The following is a 20,338-nucleotide window of genomic DNA, read 5'->3' on the forward strand; positions in this document are numbered from 1 at the left end:
TACTGAAGATGATACCCAGTTTCGAAAACGCTACCTTCAAATACTTGCGATAAACTCTGCCAATACAATATTTTCTGAAGACTCATAGGGTCTTTCTTCAAGTGCTTTCCAAACTTCTCTTGGCTTTAAGCTTGTAGCATACTTTTTTAATGCTTTTAGTGAATTTATCTAAAATATGTCTGAATATAAATAGGGGAAACTTATCAAAATGATAAAATGTAAATGGGGATCAAGATCATATTTTTTCCTCAAAAAGCCCTCATAAAAGATTTCCCCAGTAGCAGTCCTGCCCCATATCGAGCAGCACAAGGCAATATGTTTGAAGTAGATGCTCTAAATTGAGTTAAAGCAATGTTTCTACACTGGTCCAAATTTGAAAATGCTGAATATCCAGCAAGTCTTATCAAAATTGCAGTTACATTTGGATACAACTTACATTGCTTTTGATTAGTCTGTGAAGTTGCACTACCAAAGGAGGAGGAATTTGTGTGATACTTGCATTTCCCATTGCACTTTCTTTTTGATGAGGCACAAAAAGGTACTGAACAGACTAGTGCTGAGGAAAGGTGCAGCAAACAAAAAAGCTGAACGAAACAGGAAGATTTGTCATTCTTAAAATCAGTAGCGCTTAAGTTTCTTTTTGTTTGCTGTGAAGAAGCATCAACAAGCACAATTTCTTCTTCAAAAATTTCAACAATTTAACAGACTATCATTTTGTTCATGATATTAAAAATGTATATATATATATATATCTAAATGTGTCTCACCCTGATTCACATTAGGAGGAGAAATATTATGTATATTTAGATATATTTACATTTGGATGCATGCAAGCTAGACTAAAGAAAGTTTGTGCCGAGAAAGAAAATTATGGGATGTACCTGCTCTTCCTTCATTTATTTGTTTTCTCTTCCCCTTCCTCTCCAGAACATTTTCCGGGTGCTTCAGTAGTTATAAACATTTTGTCTTACAGAAAAGCAGGCTTTAATGAGCGTACAGGAGTCTGAAACGATGACGGGCATCTTCTCGGGGTTCATGTCAGACTTCCTTGGTTCATTTCAGCCATTAAGTGTGCTTTTCTACAGTTCTGTGCTGCTTAGTTTTCCCAAACTAGGATAATTAACTTTCCACAAATAAAAATGTACATACTGTGTCGTGCTGTGCATCTGGTGCACTTACTTCGTCATTGCTTCTAATAGCATTAATAAATCTACAAACATGCTCGGACCATGAAAAGAGGGAAATTACGCAGTGTTTCCCATCCGCTGAAAGCTGTTTGCCAAGTGGTAATGAGTAAAATTCAAACACTGGGAATTCCAGGCTTCCTTATGGAACTTTTATATAATGGCTTGATTAATGTTGAGCCTAATGTAATTCATTGTTAAAAGAATGTAAGCTATAGAAATAACTTTTATTACGCTAAGCAGTCCAGAAATGAAGTTTGTAGAAGTACAGTTTTACCCAATTGTTAATCTCACCTTGACTCTTTGAAAAATGCTTGTAAAAAGTATCTGTACTTGTTCTTATCTCTTCTCTGTGTGGTTTGAAGGCTGCACACAGTGTGAAGTGGAAAATAGTGTTTTTATTCATCACCCAGAATGGTTGCTGTTTTTTCTTGCAGAAAAACTTTTTTTTTTTTTTGCGCATACTGAATTTTGTAACATACTCCTGTGTAATGGTTGTAAAAACTCTTTTATTTTTAAGGTTATTCTTGTGCAAGTTAATCCAGGGGAAGCATTTACAATAAGAAGAGAAGATGGACAATTTCAGTGCATTACAGGTAAAGCCGATATATTTATTTTAATATTTCCTGATTCTGTATCAGGGTAAGCAAAAAGCAATTTACAATGTTGAAAGTAAAACAGTGAGGGAAGTGGTTTTGGATAAAATGTCTGTTTAAAGACCTAGAAGATTAGATGCTAAGTATCATTTGGTTTTATACCTCACTGTCATATGGAAAACATCTTTTCATATATTAAATTACAGTCAATAGGGTGGGTAGAGGGAAATTGTTCCAGCCTGCGGTGCAAACGAGCAAGTGCTGTTGTAACAGCTTTTGGTTAAGCTCATTTATTACACAAACATTAAAAGTTAGTTGTTAATTTGTGTTGATTTTAGCGTTACTTTTTTATTATTATTATTCTTTGCTATCATGTAGACATTATTTTGCCAACCCCACCAATATTTATATGTTATCCCACTACCAGTTATTTGTTATCTCTAAGGGCCAAGATATCTCCGTTGCCTCCTGAGATTCAGCTTCAAAATGCAAGCACCTCATCCAAATACTACATCCCTATACTTTCCTATATCCCTGTATTCTTCCTACGTCCCTATATATATATATTTTCCTATATCCCTATATTTTTCTGTACCGGTGTTGTTTCTGTACAGATCTTGTTTTCTGTACCGAATTGGAATACCTACAAAATTTAAGGCCATCCAGGCCTTCAAGAAAGGAGCAGTCGGATGATGTGTGGTTTAGACTACCACTTTTGTGTGTGTGCTACAAGAGACTATGCACAGATGCAGCACTGAGGCACTTTCTCTGCTGGACCAATGAATCCTGCACTCTCTTCTTCTGGATGTTGGTTCAGCTTCAGCAGATACTGTCCTGAGAAGCTGGAGCAAGTGGCTTCAAGCTCCTTTTACCCCACTCTCTGCAGTCTGAGGAGAGCCCAAATTCTGTTTTCTAGTGTCCTAGGCAGGTCCTTTAGCCACAGTATAACTTATCAGAGGGAAGCCTTAGATTATATATCAAAAAATCTTAAAACTTTTATGTTCATTAAATCCATTCTTCAAAACTCTCTGCTGGTTGCACAGTATTATATTGCTTCTTTGGAGCCACACACAGTCATTGTTGCAGCTCAGTTTTGTGAGGCTTATTTGAAACACATGTGTGTAATAGTTACTTTGCAATATCAAATCAGTTCAACAGCCTTTTCAGTCCTCCACATATTCATCTTATCCTTCTGCCTTCTCGGACATGAAAACATGGCTTGCAAGCCTTGCAGTAAAGCAGACAGCATAATTTGGTGGAGGCTTTTTATGTCCACAGGTTCATTACTCTTGGAACAGAGCAATGTAACCTTGGAACAGGGTAATGTAACAGAACCTGTTATAGTCATTCACTTGAATGTAGTTTTTCTTGTCTACTTCTGCCACTCCTGAGGCAATTGTATCATATGGGTCTTTATGCCAGGCAGATCTTTCAGTTTTTTGACTTGTTACTGAAGTCAAATCACAGAAGCACAGAATGGTTAAGGTTGGAAGGGACCTCTAGAGATCATCTAGTCCAGCTTCCCCCGTTCTTGAGTTGCTGAGTTTCCCTGCCTTAAAGAAGAAACTCTTTCAAAAATTGATGCTTTTCTTTCTCATATGTTTCTCATAGTCGCATATATTGCAACTAATGAGAGGAAAGTCTACTTTCCCAACAACTTCTGCATACAGAGTTATACAAAGTGAACAGCTTCACAGATGGCATATGCCATAGAGAGTAATATGGTATTAGTGGCCCTTATCTGCTCTGCCACAGCTTCTCAAGCATAGTTTGCCCTTGATAGATTATGTCTTTATATACATATATATGTGTATATATAAAAGTTCACAAAATGGATTTTGGCCACAAGAGGCTCTTGCATTGACTCTAAAGAAGGAAACCTCCCCTCAGTTCCCTGTTGCTTTCTTCAGTGTACGCCTTCAGTTACCAAATCAAAATGAAGTTAAAGATGTGGAAATATCTAATGAATATGATTTGGGAGCAGCATTATAAATGTACAGGCTTATTAAAAAAATCAGTCATAAGGAAATGAAGCCACATAGCTGAATTTTACTGTTGAGATGCTGTTAGTAGGAAGTTGATGTACTTATGACAGTATCTGTGAATACTTTTTTTCCAACCTGTTTTTTCCTGCAAATATTTGCCCATTATTACAGTCTTTTCTGACTGTGTACATCTGTTAAAAAAAAAATTCTTTGAAAAGAATAGATGTTCTGCCTTTTCTGTGAAGTAGCCTGTAGAGGTAGGATGAGGAGGCAGGGAGCTATTTCTAGATGGAGACACAACAGTTGACCCATGGGGGTGATTGCTAACTCACTGTTCCTTTGACTTTCGTACACACTTGGTATCACCTCGTCCTGAGATTGCCCTGGGTGCTGAAGTCAGGGTGGGCTGTACATAGATAGAACTGCAGTGTTAATTGTATTTTCTTGCATCTTATTTCCTGCCTGTTGGGAGCACTGAGGTGTTTTATTCATCTTGGTTACTCATCGCAATGATTTTATTTCTAGAGAGCTCTAATCCTATTTTGGATATTATATGTATGAGGTAAAACTACTCAACCTGGAAACAGCTAGAATCCATGTCTCTCCAGGAAAAAGGAGAGTCAGAGTTATGGACAGCTGTAAAATATTCACTCTGCTGAGTACTGAAAACGCAAAGCACCAGGTAATCAAGCTGGGGTAATCTGAAGGAAATACTGCATCTGGGCTCAGATCTTTCTACTGTCTTCCTAGCTCTCTGCTGGTGTCACAGCTGGTCTTTAAAGCCTCTCATGTTTGGAACTGTGATAAGTGCCACCTAACTCCTTAACGCATGCCTCTTCCATGGCAGTCACGATGGGATGAAGAGACTCTTGGGCTTATTCCCTGGTTTGAAATTTCCAACCTTGCTCAAGGAGCACTGTTGTTGAGGGATCCTCCTTCCCTGTTGAGTCCCATTCCTCTGTCAGTTTTGATGACTTAAAATGGCTTGTGTATGTTTCTCTTGATGCTCTGCGTACAGATTTCTGTAAAATAACAAAGCCAGCGTTGCTTTATATTTTTGCATTTAGGTTTTGTGTCATAGTTGTTTTCTATTGCACATATTTTATTTAAGAAATAGTTTTAAATGAGCACTTCTGTGTGCTAACGACCAGGTTATTTTATTTTAAAAAATGCTTTGTTTTGGCTGCCTAGCGTTTTTTTGATAGTCATGACTTCTGCCCACTCTTGACGCAACTTCAATTTAAACCATTTGTCAGCCTTTTACTTTCCAAAGATTGTGTGTTTTACTTGCTAAATAGATAGGAAGACATCTGCCTGTGTATCCATGTGCTAGACCAAAATGTGTATTTTTAGAAGAGCTCTTAAATGTATAAAACTGTTCTGACATAGTAGAAATGTTCAGACTTCTGTGGAAACTTTCCTTAAGCCAAAATTTTCTTCTGTTAAAGTGAAATAATCAGCTACATTACAGTGATTCAGAGAGCCAGGTTTGAAATGTATGAATGGGCCCTCTTTGCAGAAGTGAATTACAGCAGATCACTCATTCATGAATTCTTCCTATTGCGGAATAAATGAATGAAGATGACTCATCTTGAGCACATTTTATAACAGTCCCAAGTTGCAGCTAAGGGCTATTAAATGTTACTTGACATAATAAGAGACCATGTTATATGTCTCTCCAGAGGAAAATTGCCATTTTCATAATAAAATAAGAAAACGTATGTAAATCAGAATGAGTCATAAATGCTTCATGTTTTGAAATGAAGGATCGATGTGAAGGTTAGCCTCTGGGGAAAAAAAAGTTAAGCAATCTTACCTTTTTTCAGTTTTCTTTAAAATAAGGAGTAAAATACTTTTTAAAGTGTTTTCAAGAGGAAAAGAGAAGGATCACATCTGTTTTGAGACTACAGTAGTGAAATTAAAACTCTCTCTCATTTGAGGGTTGGCTTCAACTTTGCAACACCCCTGCCCATCTTCCAGAGTACTAAGTAAATTGATTTTCTGCTCTTAAGTCTCATGTGTGGTTTTGGTTGTTTCAAGATGGCATTAAAGCAGTCAAACTGGACATCTTAAAATCTGAATGTGACTTAGAAGAGAAGGGGATTTTCCTGGCCATTCCAGCATCCCTGCAAGGTGCTTCTTTCACAAGAAGACTCCTTTGCTTGTTTGCAAATCTCAAGCCTGCTGTGTCAGCCGGGGAAGTGCGGCCTGTCTTTTCTGTGGTTACCTCAGCATGTCCTCGGGATACTTGGCTCTGCAGTAGGGATCCCAGATGTTACTTTTTAGGATGACCACACCTAAGGAAACAGATTTTGCTACTCAGTACTGGCTTGAGCTGTAAGCAATGTTTAGGAATAAAAGAACATTTAGATAAAAGCCTAGATCTATAGCGGTGGAACAAACTAGCAAGCCAAAAAGCAGTAAGACGAGACATTATTAACATTATAATCAACAAAAACTCCTCTCGCATCTGCAGTCTTCTGGGTAGCTTTTGAGCCTGGATGATAGATATTTGTTAGCAACTCAGAAAACTGCTAGGGCAAATTGTAGTGCTCTAGCTTTTCTCCTCATGTTGAAGATGGTTACTGGAGCCCTCCAGGGAAATTCCTGTGGATGCTCTTTCTGTAGCTCCTTCATCCTTGTTTCCATTTACAGAGTCCTCAGGGCAGAATATTGGGATATGATGTGATGATGTGTTGCATAGATCTTTGCATTTCCAGGTGTCTCCAGTCAAACTAAAAATAGCAAGAACACTGGTCGCAGTCAGCTGTGTGAAATACAGCTGCAGTGGGACTTGATTCTCCTCTCTGTGTTGCAATAAGATGCTGAGGGGAGAGGGTGACCATGGAGCGTGGTTGTAGCTCCTCCATTTGGAGCTATCTCATCCTTAAACAGTCACAAGTAGGAGCTGCCCTTTTTATAGCTCAGCGATAAATGGAGCCCATGAATGCTTGGAGATTTCACAGAACAAGGCTCCCTCCCGTCTCCCTTTTACAGGTAGGTTTACATAAGAGTTGGCCAGAGATTTGGCAAATCCCCTTCTAATAAGGCAAAGAAACAGTGATGATTTTAAGCCCTCACTGTATCGCCTGTAGAATACTCATTTCCTGCCCTTGGCACGTTGCAGAAATCCCATCCAGAATTTGAGGGCTCCTGGCTGGGTAAATTAGCCCTAAAGCCCTGCAGCTGCAGCTTTTCTGTTACTGATACTATGTTGAATTCAAGCTAGCTCAGCTACCTCTGTTTGGTCCTGTAGCCACTTTTGCAACACAGCAGAGGCACTTGGCAGTCCTTTTTAGGACTGTGTTTTAAAATTCACTTTTATTAACGCAAGCAAAAATTGCAAAAAGGCACAAAACAAGGTCATTCCCTCGCTCAGGATAAGCTGTAGCATTCCAGAAGGCTACTATTTAGACTGCTCCCTTCTGCCATAAGACAGGCCCTAAGAATTAACCTCCTAGCAGAGTACACTCAGCCTTTTATGAGAACTTCCCAACCTTCTCCACGGTTAAGTCTGATAAGTGAGCAAGGCTTCAGTCTCATCCCTCCCTTTTCTTAAAGAGGTAGCCACTGACAGTAGAAGAAAACTTACCTTATTATGCTGCTTTCATGGCCATTTTGCTAGGTTTATAAATACTAGGTTTCTAGTATGCATCATTCTCAGAATAAAATAAACTTGACAAAAGTTTTATTAAAAGCAGTCCAGGGCTATTTCCTTGCCTTCTGCAGCAGAAAATGAAAAAAGCAGGCGGAAATGGAAATGCATTAATTAAGATCACTTTCATAATGCTGTTTGTAGTGGTTTAAGGAAATTTTGATTTTTCTGTCACTGTTTTCTGTTCAAAATGTGCTGAATTATAAATCTGTCTTTGGACAGACAGAGCTATATAATGCTTTTGTTTGGGCTATTTTCTTTTGTATTAGACATTCTTTAAGCTTTATTCTTTGACTGCATACATTTTGGGATGTGCATGAGATTATAATTTGCTAAGTTTATGTATTATAAACATAGCATTTGCTATGTTTATGCATTTTCATTCCCATGTATCCTGATCGATTAATCTTTCCTTTTTATCTTATCTAATTTCCTCTTCCTTCTTTTCCCTGCACCATGAACTTCACACTGTAAACCCAGCCTGAGTATAGGAAGGTTCTGGGGACATTTCTTTGAAATATCAGTGTTTCAGCTGCAGGCTGAAGACATCTAATTTTAGGTGTCTAAATGTACATTTCTATATGTAGCCTTGGATCTAAGCTCCCATTATAGTGCAGATTTAGTCACTAGCTACAAGTACAGCCAGTGCTCTTCAGCTAACATGGCTTTGAACTGAAAAGCTCTCCAGGCTCCACTGTCTGCACTGTCTCGATCTTCTCTTGGTGTAGAAGAAGCTTGAAGTCCTAACTTGCAATACAGGTGCGTAATTTTAGGTCCCTAAATGAGATGTTTTCAAGTAATAGCTGAAAGCCTGGCTATTATAAACTGCAATAAGTCAGGTTAGAGCCTGAAAACATCTCATTTGTGTAGTGCCCACCGCTGTGCCCACAGCGCGTGTCTTTGACCTCAGGACATTGAACTCTTTGAACTCAGCCACTTCCATGAGCATCTGCTGCTTCGCTTCTGTCAAAGAGCCTGTGCTCAGAGATGAATTTCATAAAGGCAAAAAGGCAGAAATACTTTTGTTAGATCTTCTTTCACCATATGTATGTTAGGAATACCGGCTGGTGCGTGTCATCGTTGGAAGATGTAACAGGGAGTTTGTTTAAAATCCCACCTGGTGGGGTTCAAGTTGTCTTCCTGCATCCTGGATCTGTGGCTGTAGCTGTGAAAATACACAGACTACTTCTCCCAAAGCGTGACCAAGAAATAACTTTGAGATCATCTTGATCTACGCTCATTCTATCTGAAGAGTAATCCTGAGGAGCCCACCTGTAAGGCGCAGGCTGGTTGTGCCAGCTGGGAAAGAAGGAAAGTAGGAAGGGAAGCAGCATCCTATGGCTGTGGAGCTGCCCTCCCAGCCAGTTCTCCCAAGTCCTTAGGCCCTGAACCAAGTTCCCCACTCCCCCAGGGGCTGCCACAGCCCTACCAGGAGCCAGCACTGTCCTGCCTTCTCCTTGGCTGCTAACAGAAGTTGTGCAGCAGAGGGTCAAGTCGGCAACAGACCTGAAGGTTGGTTTCCATTTCCTTTCTTCAGTTGCACCCTTTCTTCTCGATGCCGCTCTGCTGGCTGCTTGGGTCCTTGGATTCAGGTACATTTTTCTCATGACATTAGCAGACAGAATTTAATACATCACTGAATGTTGCAACATGATCTGCTTTTTTTTGTTGGCTGTTTTTTTTTTTAAATTCTGCTCCTAATTTTGCTCTTTTCTAATGGGTAAATCAGAGCAATGTATGTCTGTACCTGTGTTTATTAATAGCATATGATTATAGTTGTAATCTGATGTACTTGAATGTTAAATGACTAGGTTTCTGTCAGCTTGCACGCCTTACACGACAGTGACACTTTGCAACTTCATTAAATCACATATAGCTTCCTCCCCTTTCTTCCTTTTGTGGCAATTTGTTCTGTATCAAAAGCAGTTGATTACCCAAAAGAAGGGAAAGGAGAAGGGGAGAAAGACAGCAAGGCCACTGCAAACACACGGGCTAGCAGGGCACGAATATAAATAGCTACTGTGTAGTGTGGATGAAAGGCCAATTACAAGTGTGTATGTTGAATCAATTAAAGCCATTAAGAAACAGTGTAATTACATGGGACTTCAAAAAGTTTGAAAGGCCAAATTCACTAGTAGTAAATACAGGTATCCAAAGTGCCGATCTTGTGGGCACGGTTGGACTTTTCCTGTTGGTTGGTTTTCCCAAAGAACAGGCCTTTCCTGCACTAAAACGAGCTTTCCAGGAAAGCGGGTTTCTGGAGCAGATGCCGTAGGACACCATCCAGTCAGCTCATATGTTGTTCTAGTGACTGAACAACACCCCTGACTTGGAGAGTTGTTTCCAGTTCATGGTATTAGAGCTACTACGTTCTACTTCCTCTCTGATTTACCAGCTATTTTGTGAGCATTTAGTTCCTGTGCCTGTTCTCTATGTATTTTTCTAGTAGCCTCTTTTCCAGCTGTGCTTAACTCATCCTTTTCCTTTGGTATTCTGTATATAGGCCATCTTCATAAATATTGTATTTATTGCATTTCTCTTGAACTCGACACTCGATCAAGAGATCCTGGCACTTTTATTCATGGATGGGGTGGATGTTACTTCCAAGACAATTAAAGGAAGAGCTTGCTTACAGTATGTGGATATTTGGGTGAGAAAAGGAGTCTTACACCTGCCTTACATGCTGCATCAATTTGCAAACTCAATTTTGAAACTTGCCATGCCCTCTCCTTCCTATAACCTTTCCCTAATAACTATAATGCTAAGTTCTTATGTTGTGAGGTTTAGCAGATCCTGCTGCTATTTGAGAACTGTTCTTGCATCACAGATAAAGTAACTTAGGGAAGTCATGATATTCCTCTATTCCCCAGCACTTTTTTATTTAAATAGCTCCTGCCTGAGGACAGTCTGCACTTCAGACAAGGTTGTTGTTCGTGTGTTGCCCTCACATTCTGTTCAGATCAGGGAAGTACTGGCAGAGACAGTAATGCAGAAGTATCAGAACAAAAAGATGTTCAGTAGCTTCTCAAGCATGCAGGAAGATTTTGTCCGCCTTTACCTTTGAAATCTAGGGATAGAAACTGGGACAAGAGGGTTAAAATAAGCCCTTGTAAATGCCAAATTTATAATCTCTATTTCTGCTTCGTGAATAATTCTTAAAGGGAGCTAGCGTGGAGTTGTAGCTATAACAAGATAGAAGATGACGTGAATAAGATAGTGAGTGCTTCTCATGACGCGTGTGTTGTTGTAAAGTATTGCAGCAACGTTAAAAAAGAAGCCTTGTGGCAGGCAGATCACTGAAGCCATAGTGGCTGCGCTTGAATAAAGATTGCAGGAGGATTGTGAACTGAGAGAGTAACTCCCAAGGTGGGGAAAGCACTATGCAAAAAATGCAACTTTAGCAAGCCAGTTCCAGAAAAATAGAGCTGACGGAAAACTCAATTCCTAGGAACAAGGTAGGGAAAAGATTGTGTGACCAAGGTGCTCTACATTACACTGCCTTTTTTTCTAATAAGACTCAGATTTAAAGATGGAAACTACTGAGGGAAGAAGAAAAAGAAGAATGCGTCTTCAGAGAATTGTCAAACCTTTTTTTTCCCTCTTTCCCATAAGCTGCTTTTAATTGAAGTGCTAATGTATTACATCCTCTGCTGCTTCAAACTTAAAAGAGGTTTTACCCTAAAAGGCACCACTCAGAGTTGACTTTTATGACTTATGCAGCCAAGAAGTGTCTCAGTAAAACTTTAAACAACAGGAATTTTAAAGAAGGTTGTCAAACATGCTGAAATATGCATTTATTATTTTTTGTTATGCTTTTCATATTTGAATTTGTTTCAAATTGTAATAATCAGATTGATCGATTTTAAAAGTAAATTTAGTTTTATCTGGCTCTTAAACTCAAATCAATCTGAAAACTTGGAGTTTTCAGACTTATTTTTCTGAACATAAGACATAAAGCTGCTTGCAGCTTTATGGGGTGTCCGAAACCCAAGCTGAGTTTGAGAATCTGAGGAGTTGAAGTGTTTTCTCCTCAAGTTGCAGAGCCTCTTTGGAGGCTGCCAATGTCAAGTGCCAGAGCACGGAGAGAATTTTCTCCAAGTTGGATGGCAAGGGGTCGAAAGAGGAGGCTACCTGTTTTAGTGTGAGGCTGTGTTAACAGTGCAATTAGGGGGGCAACATCTGGTGACTGAGCAATGCTTTACTGAGTGAAAAAGTTTATTAAGTTAGAAGGGCAACCTGAGCAATCACAAGCAGATAAAGTTCCTACAGCACAAAAGAGTTTCTAAAGTCACCTGTTAAGAGAGTGGAAAAATGAGGTGAATATCAGCGAATGGTACCAAAAGTTGCAGTGGGTTGGCCAGTGTGAGCTGATCTTTTCCTCCCATTTGCACTGCAAACAGATACAACAGTAAGGACAAAGGCAGAGGTTTGAAGGTTGATGGGTTTATAACTTTTTACTGTGGACTAGAATTCTAGCCCAGATGTGTTAGAGCAGTGCTTTTCTAGGCAAGTTGTAAATCTGTCATTATATACCTATAACCTTTTCAATAAAATAGTTATTAAAAGTATGTATTTATGCTTACAACACCCATCTAACTCTTATACAAATAAAAAGATTGCATAAAAAGGAGGAAAGTGTGTCTTGGAAATACCCCATCTGTTCTGCTTAATTGCAACTAAATATATGCAGTCAAATGTTTCCTTGCATTCCTTTCTGGCAGAGTATATGACAGACGCTAGGCAATGAATCTCATTCCTGTCTCCACACCGCTTCCACTGCTGGTTATTTCCCAGGTTCAACCTCTGAGAAGTCTTAAAAATACCATCCAGAGCATCTGCTTGCTCGTTACAAAGTGACTTTCTGAGTGTGTGTTGTGCTGGTAGAGTTCCAGTGCATGGACATTTGTTTTGAGAACATTTGCTATAGTCTTATTAGTCTTGCTTGAGGATTTTTTTGTTTTTGTTTTGTTTTGTTTTTTTAAGTTTTAAGTGTGGATTCAAAAGGGAAGCATGCTGAAGTATGATTTGCAGCTGGTCTCGAGTGGAAAACAGCCCTTAGTCCCTCAGTGTCTACCTAAGTATGTTTCAGCTATCAGGGTATCTCAGGTTTCCGTGGCATTTCATCTAACCCCACTCACACAAGTCACTCTAATGGTACAGGAAATCTGCATCCTAAAAGTAGGGAAAGATGAGCAAGAGCTATAGACTGGCTGCCTAAAGGAGAGTTGCTTGAATGGTAGCCCTGGACTGGATGAAATTCAGTAATACACAATGCAAGGCCTTGTATAAGAGCAATAAATTATAATTGGGGAGCTCCTCTATTGGAAAGTTCATTAGCAGAAGGAGAAAACATTTGACACAAGATGAATATTATCTTCAGTATAATCAAAGGGAGCTATTGTGACCATAAAATGTATCAGGAAGGATTACGCTAGTACAGCTAGGGATGTTTAAGTTGCATTTTACAGGATTCTGCTGAGACCTCAACTCTAATTTGATAATTCATGCCTGCAAAAAATGGAGTGAAAGTGGAATAGCTATAGAGATGCTACTAGATGCATCCTAGAGCTAGGATGCTGATGTTGACTAGAATGTTGAGAAGAACCAGGAGTCTGTATAGGAGACTGAAGGAGCTTGGGTTGTTCAGCCAGGAATCAGTTTTTTTATGAATAGGTAAGTAAGTACACATCAGGAATTTAAAAAAAAAAAAAAAAACCCTGTTAATAGTAAATGCCAAACTGTCTTACAGCCAAGAGGATTTCAAATGGTGATGAGCATATTTAATTTGACATTTACAAGAAGTCTTGTAACTATTTAGGAGGGTCGTGTTCTAGGACAGCACTCCAATGGGAGAAATATGGGCAAAAAACCTTACTTTTTAAGTTTGGTCTTGATGCAGTTGCTGTGCGATCTATTTATGATGGATCTTGATGTATGATAATGGATGAGAGGGATGAAATGACAGTTGCAGGTGAATAGACTTGATTCGTGAGGGTTTTTTTCAGTTCTTTAGCCCTGATGGCCCCTCAATGGCAAATGTAGATCTTACACATCCAGACTACTAGTAGGGAAGCAATAAAAAGGTTTCTGAACAAAGGACACTTATTTTCCAGCTATTAAGCAATTTTACTGTCTCAGCTCCCTAACAGCAGGATGTATCCATCCATAATACATGGTCAGGAGCTCCTCTGTATGTGAGTGTCTTTTCCCTTTCTTCTGGCTTGGAATGACAAATTTTGATGTGTCTGAGCAAAGTTAGTTGTTTCGTGCCTGACCTCGTTTTTGACATAGGTAAGTAGATTCCTTACATAGTTCTGTCTGGCTCCGAGTTCACTTTGGCTGCTAAAGCAGTGGGTGTGTTACTTTCCAAAACATATTTGGTTACAGAGCAGATGGAGTTTGAAGAGAACACTGCAACGGCATAAGCATATCTCTGTGTCTGGGCTTTGTTTTTATCCTTGGAAAAGCTTGTCTTTTTGTTTTCATCAACAACATCCTTTGTCATAGACATTCGTGGTGTTTGAGCTGTCTACCTTCCCAGCCTGTGTAGGAACTCTCTTGAGATTTGGTGAAAGCAAATCTGGTGGTGAGTTCACTGAGGAGAATCAAGGAGCCTTTTACTTTAAGACCCCCAAAAGAGCAAATTCTAGATTGCAAACACTGTAGCAGGATTAAAGGTGAAAGTGACTCTATGTTAATTAGCCTGTGAGTGGGTTGTGGGGAGGAGGGCTGGCAGGGGCTATTCGGTTGTAGCAGACCCAAAAGAACTGTTTGTGTGTCGGAGTGAGCTTAATATAGCAGGAGCAAATAAACAATCTGCTTTCCACAGGCAGTGTTTATGTACCTGGCGTATTGTGGCCCACCTTTGATTTCCTAAAGCCAAAAGCTTCTTAAAGTTAGGACTTGGGTGGGATCTGAGCAGCCCGAACATGACCCCTTGTGATGACTGTCACACAAAGAAAACCCAAGTTTGGCTCAAGTACCACTGGTTTTGACAGTTCGTTAATAACTTTGACCAACATGATAAATACATAAACATTTAGCTTAGACTGTTGATTCTGGTAATGACTTTTGCAGTCAACACTTGGGAGTAGTTTTCCTTCTTTAAAAACCTCTACAAAACTTCATTCCCTGAGCTACCCCCAGACAGGGGCACCTGTGAAAGAACTGGTGCTCTTGGCCAGGCAGAATGGCACTGTGACCGCTGCCAACATCCGCAGCCTCTTCTGCAGTGAAATTTTTCTGCTGTCATATAGATGACAGCGCACATCCAGTGCAATGGAAGCCTCCATAAAAAGTAATTTTCTAGAGGGGAAGCTGCACAAGAAGACAGTCTGCCCTTTTAGACTCATGAAGTAGATACTTCTCTACGGTTTGGGCAAAAGCCTGGGCTGTGGTTCGCGTTTCATAAGGCTGGTTTCATATTTTCTGTTTAGGAGCTTTTGGTGGAATGGGCAGAAACCTAGTCCATTGCACGTCATTTTCCTAGTGACCTATTGTCAGCAGAAGGGACCATGGTCACAACATAGCTCACTCCATAGCTTGATATTTATAGCACTCTCCTAGACAGCAACAGGCAGTGGGTTCTGTCTGTGTCAAGAGAGCACAGAAGTTGGTTTGCTCACTAGTGGAACAGGATAACCTCCTTTTTCCAGCCAGTGGGAATCTACCCTCAGGAGACACAATATTCTCTAAAGTTGTTGGCCAGAAGAGTCAGGAGAGCAGGCCTGGGCCAGATGGCTACCTGGGGACACACTGGCTCTGCTTAATGATTCTGTCATCTGGTGGGAAGTGGCTCCCTGGTGATTGTGCCAAAGTCCAGAACTGCCTCCAGAAGCAGCTGGTGAATCAGCCAAGTGCTTGCTTTAGACATTGCAGAGTGTAAGGTGCGTAGCAGCTGATGTTTCAGTTGGGTGTTCTGTCTCATTTTCGTCATAGGAGGGTTTTGTAGGTTGTCTGCTCTGAGGCTTGTTTTCTGCAGTCTGTATCATGGAGAGGCAGGAGGACTTTGCATCACTAAGTGTCTTTGTTGTCAACTCAGGGAGATTTTAACCTTCCTCACAATTCAAAACAAAGCTGTAATAAAAAGCATGGCTTATTTAATAGTTTAGAGTTACATAGCTGAACATGTTCTCATAAATACTAGAATCTTTGTACTAGAGGATTCAAGAGAGCATCCCTTAATTTAGGCAAATCAACAGTTGCATTTGATGGGTGTGAGGAGAGGAGCTTCTGTAGGACTGAACTTCATCTCTTATCTCTTTGCAGTGTTTTGGGAGGTTTTGTCCCCCGAACACAACAGCAACCTCACTTAGCTAGGAGGATTGCATCCAACAGAGTAAAGCTTCACCAGGACAGAGCAACTTCCCGTTGTTTCCCCTGTATCAGTGCAGCGATGGTTAATTTTTGGCTGTTAGTAAGAACAAGATTTAGTTATATTTTGCACCAGGTAGCTTGACCTTAGAACTCTAGTAGTGGAGGCAATATCATTCTGGATTTACTGGTATTTCCCTCTTTCTGCTAGCTCATATAGAATGCTGGATTCTCCTTTCCTGTGGCGGAAAGCTGAGAATTACCACTGCTTGCTAATGCTGGGGTTTACATTGATTTCAATTTTGAACCAGAATTGAAACCACCGCTCCCAAACCAGTCCCTTTCAGAAAGGCAAATGTCTTATTTATTGAGATAGTAGAAGGACTTCAGATACTCTGCACAGTAGTTGCTAGATTCTCATAATAAATTTTGTTCCATTTTTATTTTGTTTTACTTCTGCTTTAAACAGAGCGTCTGAATATGCACTGTGTTCATTTGTATAATCTGCTTGAAGTCTACACAGCTCAAAGGGTCGGTTGGTAGGACTCAAAAGGAGTACACCTTTAGAAAGCAATTCTTGCACAGAAATCCAAATTCACAAGCTGGGCACTACCTTTTTCTCTTGGCAGCCTTCTCTGGTGTTAATTGCCTGGCTAAGTATTTGGCACTGTGTTGGTGGCAATACTCAGTTACAGGTTGCACAAACAGAATGTATTAATATCCACAAGCTCTCATGTACATTTTCACCCATAGTTCTAAAATACTCTACCATGGAATTTGGTAAAACTGTTTCAGTATTTGCATGAATGCAAACGATTTTCTTATTCGTCTGTATATAGTTTTTTTTTTGGTAGGGGAAGGGTAATCAAGAAATTTGCACGTAGGAAGAAGAGCTACTTTGAGTGCTGTGTCTCTGGAACAGCACCATGTGTCAGATAATTTTGTACTCCAGTTTGAAATCAGTGTAGCTAGGTAAGTATTGCACAGAAAAATAACCCATTACCCATAAGTTGAATATAGTGATGCCAAAAAAGACCCTTTTAAGTAATAATACTTCATAATCACATCTTTTTGGCATGATCAGCCAGGGAAGGAAGGGGAAATGTTGAAGTTAATGTTTGTTTCTTCAAGGATCTCTTCCTTCTGTGAATCAACAAGGGCTCTTTCCTTGACTATCTACACGCCAAGAACTGCTGTCAGGCTGCAAATCGTCTCCTGCTATTGAGACTCAGTTCTGTTCCCCTCTCAGCCACAACTAGCTATTGACAGTAGCATTTAACCTTTCCTTTCTGCTCTGCAGACCCAGATGGCTAAAATATTTCTGATTATATATATACAGATTCTAGCAGGTAGCAATTGTTAATGGTTAAATTCTAGTTGATCTTTAATCTTCTGAATCATACTGAACACTGTTAAACATTATGCATAAATATTAAATTTGTGCCCTGATTCTGAGGGGAAAAAAATGCAGAGCAATACTGCTTAGCATAACTGCCAGAGAACTGGGAAATGGGAATGAGAAATGAGGAAGGGGCAAGGAAATATGTTATATGGTTGTACTGGCATGAAAGCAGATTTTTTTTACTGCTAAAAATATTCATGAAAATTCCTCTGTGTTAAGAACAGCATATCACATTCATTTCCCTTTGAAATGCAATGAGTTATAGTTCACCTGCTATTTAAACTGGAAAACTATTGAAGACAAAGAACATGTTTTTTTTTTTTTTTGGCAGAACTCTTTCACATAGTTATTAAGTAATTACCCTAAATCTAAACCTAAAGCAGCAATCCAGACTCAACATTTGAAGAATCTAAGCTGCATAGTACAAAGCTTACATAGTATTTTCATACTAACATCTTTGATTTTTTTTCTTTAAGTAGGGTGGAGTTAGTCTCTGATGTGCCACATAACTGCTTCAGAAAAGATTGCACAAAGATTTTGTGTTACTGGAGTGTCTTGAAGTACTAAGAGCATCCTTCTGTAAGCTCCCAAGTACAGCTTTCTGTTTTGAAGTTTATGCTGCTTAAAGACACACTGACTTGTACATTTTTGATCATAAAATTGCATTGTGGTCGTTGGTTAGGAATAGCTGAAATGAAAGTACTTTTAGAATTTGAACACAGAACCCTTTGTTGCTTTTTTCCCTTTGAATGTATGTAAGGCCATTATAAAAGGAAACTGATAGCTGTATTAATGGTAAAGTGCTATAGGAATCTGTCATCTCTGCACATTTGCCTGTGAGAAGGGATTTGATGTTCTCCTTTTTCTTTCTGAATACATATGTATGGTTTCATGGGAAAGATCAGGATCTCAATAGAAGGGAATCGCTAGAAATGCTATAGCTAGGAGCTCCATAGCTTTCTGCTCTTATCCGTTATTGCAGCATCTTTGTGGCTGGAACTGAAGCCTTTTCCCTCCACACTTCAAAATCATCCGTGTGAGCATTTCACCTTCAGTTTTGTCGTGGATGTTTGACACTGCATGCCACTGATAGATGTGTTGTGGCCAATTAATGCACTTAAAGGGGTGCCCTGGCGTTGTCAGCTGTCCTGCCAGGCTTGGTGACAAAAGTAGACAGATGGAGCGGGGAGGGGAGGGATGGGTTTGGAGCAGAAGGAAGGTGTTAAATCTGCAGCCGAGAAAACTGGAGTCTCCCATTCACCTGAGCCTTGCAGCGTTCCCAGCGCTGCCTCGTGCCTCTGCCCTGCTTCAGGCCTAACACCAAGTTTTGCGGTTGCTGCTGCCTTCTTTGAGGACCCGGCGCTGTTTAAAAGTAAAGCTTCTGATTCTATTTATTTTTTTCATCGTGACTCTTTTGGTATGCTTGTGGTCGTTATCCTCAGCTACCACCTTGGCAGTTTTCTCCAGGTCCGGCTCCCAAGACATCGGAGCCCACTTGTTTAGTGTTTTCCATTGTTTTGCTTTTATTTATTTCAATTTTACATCAGAGCTGCCGGCAGCCCAAAATAAACCTCGGGCCAACGTGGCCGTATGTAGGAGCGTGCAGTGCCGCTCGGGGTGGCACCGCTGCGGCCGCGACGTCAGCGGGGCCGCCGCGACCCCGGTGTCGCCTGGCGCCGGCGCTGGCGTCAGCGCTGCCCTCGCGCCCGCGTCACGGCGCGGCGGGGGCGCCGGGGCCACGCGTGGCCCCGCGGGCCGCAGCGCAGCCGCCGGCGCGAAGGCCGTGATTCAGCGGCGCGCGCGGGCGGCCGCCGCTAAGCATGGCCGTGCGCCCGCCCGGCGCCGCGACACAGGGCTGTTCGTCGATAGATGTTAAAATAAAACAGTGTTCGTTCCGCGGCGCTTTGGCTAAAGGTAACCGCTGAGCAAGCGCAGGGCGCGAACCCGCCTTCTCCCGCTCCTCTGAAGCGGGGCTGGGCCGTTCCAGACGCCGCCCCGCGGCGCTGCCCAGGCCGCGGCGCTGCTGTAAGGGGCTGGAGGCCGCGGCGGGGGCGGAGCGGCCGGGCCGCACCTGAGCCGCCCCGCCCGCCGCGCCGGAGCCGCCGCCGCCCGGCCCGACATGAGCGGTAAGGTCGCCCCTCGGCCCGCGCACCCGGCGCGCCGCGGGCCCCCGCGAGCGGCGCCGGCGGGAGCGCCAGGAAAATAACTAAAAATAATAAAAATAAGCGGCGCAGCGCGGGGGGGGCCGCGGCGCAGCCGCTGCCCCGGAAAGGCCTCGGCGGCCGGGGAGGTGCCCGCGGAGCCAGCGGCGCCCCCGGGGCTGCCCCGCGGGGCTCGGTCCCCTCGGCAGCCCCGAGCAGCCGCGCCTGGAGCGCGGGGGCGTTTCTGCCGCCGCGGCCGTTTGTGCGCGGGGGCGTTTCTGCCGCCGCGGCCGTTTCTGTGCGTGTATTTCCTGTGCAGGGGACGCGCGGCCGGTGCTGCGTGCTCGCTGATAGGCATCTCCCTTCCCAGCCGGGAACAAAGTGCTCCTTTGGAGGCTGTTTGTGGGGCTCCCCTTTCGAAATAGCGAAATAGTAAATTCCTCTACGAGGGTAACTTAGAAGCATGGGGAAATGCCCACGTCTTGGGTTAACTTGGCCCCTTTCAGTGCACAATAAGTCATATTTCAAAAGCAGAGTTTAAAATGGCTGTGTGCCTGCAAGGTTTTTCCCACAGCTGCTGCTTTTCCACTTTGGGGAATACGGAAGGCTGTAGACATCCTCTTACAAGAGTAAAGTCATCATTATTTGTAATAATAGTCATTTGGGTGAAGTCAAATTGTGTTTGTGTGCAGTATAGAGAATTAGATGTTTGGGTAACGTGGCTCCTGGTGTTGTTATTTGCTGATACTTAAATCATTCTCATCTCCTGCTAAAATATACTGTTTTTTCCACGTACCAGTCCAGCCAATACCTGAAAACATGGGAATTTCTCTTGTAATATATTTCACTTAAGCCCAGAGCTTCGCTTTAGTTGCTTCAAAACAAAAAACACAGAACAAGAAATGTATTTCTGCTTTTATAAAGTATTTGTGTTTAATCATTTCTAAATACGGAAAAGATTTTTAAAACAGTTTTGTAGGTAATAATGTGCTTTCTATTAAGAAGTCAGTAGCATCACTGCAAAAATCCAGTATTCGTTAAAATACATAGTTTGGTGACCTT

General features: G+C 41.5%; 1 protein-coding gene across 2 annotated transcripts in view; it reads left to right on the forward strand.

Moving 5' to 3' along the window:
* Positions 1-20,338, forward strand: part of FNDC3A (fibronectin type III domain containing 3A) — a 103,941-nt gene that overhangs the window by 35,462 nt on the left and 48,141 nt on the right. For both annotated transcript variants that reach the window (XM_088522166.1, XM_088522165.1), the window contains exon 3: positions 1,705-1,780. In XM_088522166.1, coding sequence (XP_088378292.1) covers positions 1,705-1,780 — 76 coding nt within the window. The remainder of the gene's footprint in view (positions 1-1,704; positions 1,781-20,338) is intronic.

Source organism: Tinamus guttatus, unplaced genomic scaffold, assembly GCF_059628265.1.
Source record: "Tinamus guttatus ecotype Peru unplaced genomic scaffold, ASM5962826v1 Tinamus_guttatus_pri_ptg000150l, whole genome shotgun sequence".
Classification (NCBI taxonomy): Eukaryota; Metazoa; Chordata; class Aves; order Tinamiformes; family Tinamidae; genus Tinamus; species Tinamus guttatus.